The sequence below is a fragment of the Acanthisitta chloris genome, unplaced genomic scaffold (genome assembly GCF_000695815.1).
Source record: "Acanthisitta chloris isolate BGI_N310 unplaced genomic scaffold, ASM69581v1 scaffold41, whole genome shotgun sequence".
NCBI classification, from domain to species: Eukaryota; Metazoa; Chordata; class Aves; order Passeriformes; family Acanthisittidae; genus Acanthisitta; species Acanthisitta chloris.
In genome coordinates this window covers 3,240-11,715 of record NW_008656247.1, presented here as the reverse complement: position 1 = coordinate 11,715, position 8,476 = coordinate 3,240, and the positions used below count along the sequence as shown (strand labels likewise).

The 8,476-nt window shown below is 41.7% G+C and overlaps 1 protein-coding gene across 1 annotated transcript; it reads left to right on the top strand.

Annotated features, from left to right (window-relative positions):
• Positions 1 to 287: 287 nt before the first annotated feature.
• EAPP (E2F-associated phosphoprotein) lies at positions 288 to 5,880 on the top strand (the record flags this gene model as incomplete). Its single annotated transcript, XM_009084216.1, has 5 exons — positions 288 to 469; positions 1,769 to 1,867; positions 2,741 to 2,864; positions 3,684 to 3,803; positions 5,268 to 5,880. Coding segments are annotated over 5 exons (793 nt in total), but the record flags the coding sequence as incomplete, so codon positions are not given.
• Between the last annotated feature and the right edge of the window lie 2,596 nt (positions 5,881 to 8,476).

The following is an 8,476-nucleotide window of genomic DNA, read 5'->3' as shown; positions in this document are numbered from 1 at the left end:
GCCCGGGGGACGGGAGGGGCTGGTGACGCCGGTGAGAGCCTCGGCCTTGGGACCGGCACGTTCACGTTCCCGCCCGGTGTGGTGGACAGGGGGCATCGCGCAGGCCGCGGCCAGTCGGCTGAGGCTCCTTTGCGTTTAACACCTCAGTCGGTGTTTTAATAAGTACATGTCTCCTAGACACGTGAGTCCGCGCTCCCCGGGGCACCCACGCTCGGGTGTGGTTTTCCGGGTGACCGTGTGTTAAGCTGGTTGCAGTCATTAGATGTGTGACGCTTGCGTGTTTGTAGCTCAGAGGACGAGGTGGATGTGCTCCTGCATGGCACTCCCGACCAGAAGAGGAAGCTGATCCGGGAGTGCCTGACTGGGGAGAGTGAATCTTCCAGTGAAGATGAGTTCCAAAAGGAGATGGAAGCAGAACTCAACACAACCATGAGGACTATGGAAGGCGAATGGAAATCACCAGAAATGGGTAAATCATGCTTGCCATCTGCTTGCGTGTGGAATCATGAGTTAAGTGCTGTGACTTCTCAGGGCTAGGGAGGCTCTGTGTGTGTGGTGGTGGTTGAGTGTTGTTTGAGGCCTAGTGAAAAGTCTTTAAATGACTGACTTTATCTGCCGGTCACAAGGGGCTACTTCAGTGAAAGCATTTGTTTCATCTTTTTTAAGACATCAGATGGGTGTCTCTGAACTTCTGATTCTGTGCTCTATTGTGATTGTACTTTGTTGGATCAGACCCTTTTTTTCCAGTATCTCTTTTAAGTTCTTTCCACATGTGTTTAGAAGTCTCTTGAGCAGGCTGTGGTCTCTTGTACTTTGTCTAGTGGCTCCCAGTGGCTGTCAAGTTTTAGAACCCTTTCATGAAGAAGGGAATAGCATATGGTAGATTTAATTGGTTTGGGAGAAGAGGTCAGGAAAAATATTAATTGCTTCATCCCTTACCTGCTTATGATTGTTGCATCAAATAGTAAAACTGTATTGAAGATACTTGTGTTCTGGAGTTTGTACTATGGGTGCAGGAGATGGATGCTGTGGTATTTGAAGAACATGTGTTCTTTTTACTTACTACAAAACACCTAATGAAGTGTTCTTGATGTCCTGGTGAATTCACTTCAACGTAGTGACTTCACTCTGCATTCAGTGGGTTTTTTAGTTTTATCTGTGTTAGTGGCCAGGTCTGATCTTTAGGTTTTGGTTGTGCAGTTAAGATGATGAGCAATATTTACACCACCACATCCATACAGCACAGAATAGGAATTTTGGTGCAGACTGGCTGTGATGCATGTGCTTGGCAATGCATCTAGGCCTTTTTTGAACTTCTGTGGCCCTGAAATTTTGGGGGACTTTTTTAGTGAATTTTATTATAATCAAAGTTTGTGAAACAATGTGCCACACCTGTATTTCTTTCACACAACTGAAGATGTGTGGAGTGTCTTGTATTATATAGGGCAGACAAGCATATCTGATGTGATGTCCTCTGTGCGTGACGGGAGTGTACCCTTAGGAGAAACTTTCCTTTAAACTGTACCTGAGGTTCATCTCAAGAGGGAGGGAGCAGCTCTGAGAGAACACCTGTAAATGAAATAACACAGGTGATGTGGATGGTCATCGTGATGTGGGAATGAATTGGGAGAGCTGTTACTTAACAAACTCAGGCAGAGCAGAGCACTTCTGGATAGAGTAACTTGAAAGTGAATGTTTGTTCTGGGCTGTATACTTGCTGTCCTTTTGGTGGGATGTGCCTACCTCTTCTCTCTAATGTCATCCATAGGTACTTCCTCAAGTGCTGGGCAGACTGGACCTGCCACCACTCCAAAATACTATGATGACATTTACTTTGATTCTGATTCAGAGGATGAAGATAAAACAGGTAAATGACAGAGGAGAGAGGAGGGCATCTTTATAGTAGTGCTTTTTCTCTCAGACCCTGCAGAATCCTCTAGGGAGGATTCCTCAAGAGGCTGTTCCTGTTTGGGGGGAATTACCTGCCTCTGTGTTGGGGCCTGGCTAGCAGAGGAGCTGTAACTTCAGCAACAGTTAAAGGAATGCTTAAGCAATTAAAAACAAGACACACAAAATAGGTCTTGCTGACCTTGTTTCTATCTTCACGCATTCCTGTGTTTTCTATCCAACACCTTATAATGGTCCTGTTCTCTCGTGCTGCCAGGGTTTTTAGGGTTAGTTTTGGTTTTACTGCCTTATAGATAAGTCGTTTTGCTAACAAGCTAGGAATAGTGCTGTTGTTTAGGTTCTTATAGACACTGTGTAGCTCTTGCTATCAGTTTCCCAGGATGTGAGAGCAGGATGCAGCTTAAACTTGTAACCTATCATAAGCAAGAACTGTACGCATTGACAGGTTGAGCAACCAATCCAAAGTTGTGTGATCAGCGTGTAGCTGCATGTACGGGAGACATTTTACTATAAATACTGTTAAGTGCCTTACATAAAGTTGGCTATCAGAGCATCATATTGGTGTGTGCTGTAGTCCGTGTCTCGCAAGGACCCCAACACCTCTGTCATCTCAGCTGTAGTTTCTGCCACTTTATGATGTATCCCAGTGGATGTAAAGTGTTGATGCTTTAGGGTCATGCATTTGGAGGAGAGCTGAGCTAGATCTTTGTTTCAGTTTAGATTTATTGCAAGGATGGAAAAGGAAAATTGAAAAATGAATATTGTGATGATTTAAGTAGAGATTCATCATACATCTGATGGATGTAACATGTTCTTGCACAAATCTTTCCAGTTACACAGGATGTCCGAAAAACCAGAAAACATCAGCAGCGTCGGATTCTTTCCAATGATGAACTGTTGTATGATCCAGAAGAAGACAACAGAGACCAAGAGTGGGTGGACTCACAGAGGAGAGGGTAAGAGACCATGAAGATTTGAACTGTAGGATGCTGAAAATTTTAGATGAAAATGGTGAATATAGAGAAAAAGCTAATGCTGTCAAGTCCATGCTGTGAAACTTTTTTACTTACAATTTACAGCATATGAGACTTAAAAGCCTGTAAAATGTTTGTGTATGTAATGGAAGTTGAGTCTTCAAAATTCCACAAAACTTGCAATTTTTTACATCAAGATTTCTGAGTTCGGTAAGCCAGTTTTGTCTGTAGACCTTATCTAAAGAACCATGCTGTGAATTAAAAGGTTGTGTGGTGCTTTGATTGGTAATTAATACCTGTTCTTGGTAAATATTTTATTTCTAGTTTTGTAAGTCTTTAAATTTAGCAAATCATAAAATGTTCAGATAACACAGGATCAACACAAAGCTACTTTACTGAGGGTTTTTTGAAGGGTGAAGCAGAAAAACAGTTGTTGCTACAGAAGTAAAATTCTCCATGTAAATCTGTTGAAAAAGACAATATTCATGTGTGTTGCCTGCAGAGGTTGCACTTGAGATCCCTGCCTCGTCAGAGAGGAGCATTATTAGGCACAAATTCTCATGCCAGATGTATTCATCTCACCAAATGAACATTTTCTGTACAAAGTAAATTGAAAGACACTGCTATGTGGTTTCCCCCCACTTTGCTTATGTGCTTTGAGTTACTGAAAAAAGGTGTCCAGAAGGAGCCAAATATTAATTGGTGTATTTCAATATAAAATGGTTTGACAGTTGAATTGATGTGACCAACAGCAAGGGCTTATAATTTGACTTTGTCTCTCCTTCCTCCTGTCGTTGGTAGGTACCGTAACCAGAGAAGAGTGTCCCACCAGCAGCAGGCAAAACCCACGGCTGTTCCAAATAGTGATGCTGTTCTGAACTGCCCTGCTTGCATGACAACGTTGTGCCTGGACTGCCAGAGGTAACTAGTGAGCACTAAGGGGTCTTTTTGTGATGTCTTTTTTTCAGTCAGTAGTATTTTAGTGTATTCATTTGATCGATTGATTTTTATCAAGTCTGTCAGCAAGGTGGCACTGATGAAGAGGAGACAGGTACATGTGAATCACACGTAGGGTTGGATGTTGGTTTGTAAGAATGATGATCAGTTTAAGCTGCAATGTGGAGATGTGGAAGAATATGGTAGAACATCAACATAGTGGAGAAGGTAAACTTTTCCAAAAAATGATAATCATGTAGACAAAACAGGCAGCTCAGGAGGATTTGGGCTTTTTTATTTATATTTTTGCCTCTATGTTTAGAGGCATATAACTACTCCCAGGTTATTTTTGTGTAAAAGCACCTTGTTTAAGGGAGGACTAAGCAAAATCAAGATAGTGTATTATTACTTGGTTTAAGTCTTAGCAGTTGTGGGTTTGAGTGTAGTTACATTTAGAAGTGCCTTGGAAAGTACTTAGGTGAGAGTCAATGATGTGTTTTGTGGCTCTCCAAATACCTGACTGCAGCACAGACCTAGTTAGTGCTGCTGACACATGCGAAGAGAGGACTCTTGGAGTAAAGGGGAAAGAATTCTTGTGAAATGAGAATTAAACTACCTGTCATTTATTGAGTATTTTTGGTGATTGAGGATGAAATTCCACAGCAGCCTAAAATCATCTAAGTACTGAGGGCTGGTTTTCTCTCTCTGCTTTGCTGGCTCTGGACCTCCTTGATGCTGTTCTATAGTTAAGTATTTCAGTTTGCTAAGCTGACAGAAACACTATGGTTTTATTGTCAGACTGGTCTTTGCTGTGTTTTAATCAACTGAAATAGCTCAGCACAGTGTTGTACAAGCAGTAAGGCCAGCAGAAGCTGAGACAGGACTTCTACATCAGGTTATGTTAGTTTAAGCTGCTGCAAAACTGTTGAACTGAACTACAGCCCCGAATTCTGCTACATACTCCAGCTATTAGGCTGATGACAGCTGAAAATACATTTTATATCTTATTATAGACATGCTTTTTCAAGTATGATCTGTCAATGCTTGTGATTTATAAATAATTTCAGACTTACAAGACATTTTAGGATGTTAGTGCCAGTAGTTGATTCATTTGCACACACAGCTTCCTTAATTTTTGCCCATTATTGGCTATATGGAGCAATGCATAATTCTGCAGTACCAATACATTGTACTCTAGGGTGTTTATTGCAGCAACAACCAGTATTTTATTTTTTTAATGCCATAAAAATACAACAGATGGCTACAATTCTATGTTTTTATTATTTTTGTAGTTGTGACTTCTGTTTATAAAGCTTCATGTTTATTTGGCTTTCAGCCCTCTGGCATGGTAATTCCTATCTTGAATCCTGTTTTCAGTGATGATAACAGATTTCTTGGAAGCAGAATTATACCAATGGTATGACTTGTGTTTTCTTCCCTTCTCCATAGACATGAATCTTACAAGACACAGTATAGAGCAATGTTTGTGATGAACTGTGTTGTTAACAAAGAGGAAATACTGAAATACAGAAAGAAGGTAAAGAGAAGAAACAAGAAAATGAAGCACAGCAAAGAAACTAGCTCTATGCAATCAAATCAAGAAGAGGAGGAGGAAATATATCATCCAGTATTATGTACTGAATGCTCAACTGAAGTGGCAGTAATGGATAAAGATGAAGTTTTTCACTTCTTCAATGTTCTAGCCAGTCACTCCTAATGTGCAAATGCAGGAGAAAAAAATCCTGCACTGTTGTAATAGTGTGGGAAGTATCAGAAATGCAGGCATGTTAGCCTTTCTTAAATGTGGTCTTTTAAATGAACATTTTTGTCAGAGGACTTTATAATGGTTGGACTTTTACAAAATTTATGAAAGGAATACAGTTAACTGTGCATTTGAGAGCAGTGTTCCTTCTCACCCATAGGCAGTTGCATCACTGAGGATTTAAAAGTTTGTAAATATCATGTAAGATATGTATATTATGATCATTCCCTGTATATATACTATCCATTATCCCAATGTGTATTAGAACTGCACCTTGGAATAAATACTGTATAATAACTGGTTCTCCATAGCTACTTTGGTCGTGTTTATGGCATGGGATAAACAACTCTCAGTCAGGATGTTGGCTGTCCTTACACTGGTGTTCATGGTAGATTTGCACACAGGTAGGTTTGTGTCATGACTGAACTGGCAACTAAGCCACATGGCTGCTTGCTCCCTCCCCCCGCGCCTTCACCAGTGGAGAGGAAAATTTTGGAAAAAAACCAGTACACCTCATGGGTTGAGATAAGAATGATTTAATAATTGAAACAAAATATGATTATGATGATGATAATGATAGTAGTGCTAAGGAGATAAAGTGATGCACAGCACAATTACTCACTACCTGCTGTCCGACATCCAGCTTGCTCCTGAACAGCAGTCAGCCCCCTTCCAGGTAACTCCCTCAGTTTATATACTGAACATGGCATTTTGTGGTAGGGAGTATCACTTTGGCCAGTATGGTAAGCACCTCTGAGCAACAGCCAGAACATCAGCATGGAGAAGAGGAGGCTCAGGGGTGACCTTATCACCCTCTACAACTACCTGAAAGGAGGTTGGAGTCAGGTGGGGGTTGGTCTCTTCTCCCAGGCAACCAGCAGTAGGACAAGAGGGCACAGACTCAAGCTCTGCCAGGGGAGGTTTAGGTTAGATATTAGGAAGAGATTTTTTACAGAGGGAGTAATCAGGCATTGGAATGGGCTGCCCAGGGAGGTGGTGGATTCACCATCCAAGATGAGATGAGACTGGATGTGGCACTTAGTGCCATGGTCTAGTAACAATGATAGGGTTGGACTTGATGATCTTTGAGGTCTCTTCTGGCTGATTCTATGATTCTATGGTTATTCTCATACTAGATCCAAAAAACTGTACCAACTACTGAGAAGAATATGAACTCTGTCCCAGCAAAGCCAGGACACCTTGATAAAGAAGGAATTGTAATTATATTTGGATTTTTGGTCCATTAAGATCTCAAAAAATTGAAACTTCCATTTATACAGAGTGGAAGATGAGCTTATATTGGGTTTACTGGCATGGCTTGTTCTGCCATGGATAATTTAAATCAATGTATTAATGCCTGGTAATACAACTAAGAGTTCTGCGTGTAAATGAAGAACATCCTGGACTATATTGTCCTATTTCCTTATGATGACATATTTTAAGAAGAAATTTATGGACTGTAGAGCTAATTTGTATGCATTTTCTGTTTCTTTAGTATGTTTGTAGCTTTTTTATGGAAGCATGAAGAGCCTCTGCTACTTGCTATTTAGACTTCTTGCTTTGTGAAGCCGTTACATTGTTAACAATGGAGCCTTCCCTCTCTTCCTTCAGGCATGCACACAAGAGGTGAACTCTTGTTTTTTGTTAGTAACATCTCTTTATAGACTGATACTTTTTAAACTCTACTTTGAATAAGGGTCTGTCTGGGGGAAAAAAAGTATAATTTTTGTGCTTTTAATAGTACTAGGAATAATTTGTTACATGTGCTTTGAGGAATTGTCAGAAATATTTAAACTTAGGAGGTAGGAACATACTCCTTTTTTACCTTAGATTATGAGATAAACTTGTGACTTTTTTGGTTACCTTTTGCAGTCCCTGATATGGTTATTTTATGAATCTACACACACTCATTCTACACTGTTACATGAGATTAGGAAGATGTTGTTTTTTCTGTCAGGATTACATAAGAAAAACATGGAATTACTATTTACAAATCAGCAGAAACGTAACCTCTGTTTGATGAAATAGGGAATTGTCAATGCAGCTGTTGAACGCTTGGTTGGCCAGTAGGGGATGCCTTCCTCTGCACGTGCAACCTACAAACAACATGGAGCCATATTGGTTCTGAGCCTTCAGATCATGCTCTACAGGAGGTTCTGGAGCTCAGAGACCCCAGAGCACCTGCCTAGAGCTCCAGTCAGGCCCTGGAACCTGTCAGGTGTGGAGGGGGCGCTGCCAGGACCACCCACGGAAGACTTAAACAGCTCCAGGGAGCACAAATGGCCAGGAGTGCAGGGAACATAGCCGGCAAATGGGATGTGGTGCTTTGGAAGGGTGTGGTATGGCAGTGTACACAGGCAGGGCACAGAACCTAGGGAGTGAGTCACCACCCACCAAACTGGTAGAGAACTAATTGTAGTGTCCAATCGGTTGAATGTCACTGTCAGAAGTTTCGTGGTGACTCAGATAGACCTCACACACCAACATGCAGCTACCCAGGTCTCTGGCTGCAGCAAGAGCCTGAGCTTGTCACTGATACCAGAGGGCAGCAGAGACAATACCTGTTTGAGGTGTGAACGGGTAGATGACTGGCTCAGCCTGATGACAGGGCTGGAAAAGAATGTGGAGATGTCAAGGAGGATCGGAGAGTGTGAGAAGAGTAGTTCACTGAACTGTAGCAGGTGTGCCCTGGTGGAGGATCTCTGGAAACAGGTGGTTGAGCTGCAAGAGACAGTCAAAAGACAGAGAGATCAGGGAGGTTGAGTGGGAATTGGATAGCTGATTGCAACCCCTATGGTGGGGGAACCACAGCCTGCTAAGGAGAGCCCAAAAATTCACCCCCTGGCACACATGGGAGGGAGGGCATTAACAGAGGGGATTGGGAAGCAGTAAAAAA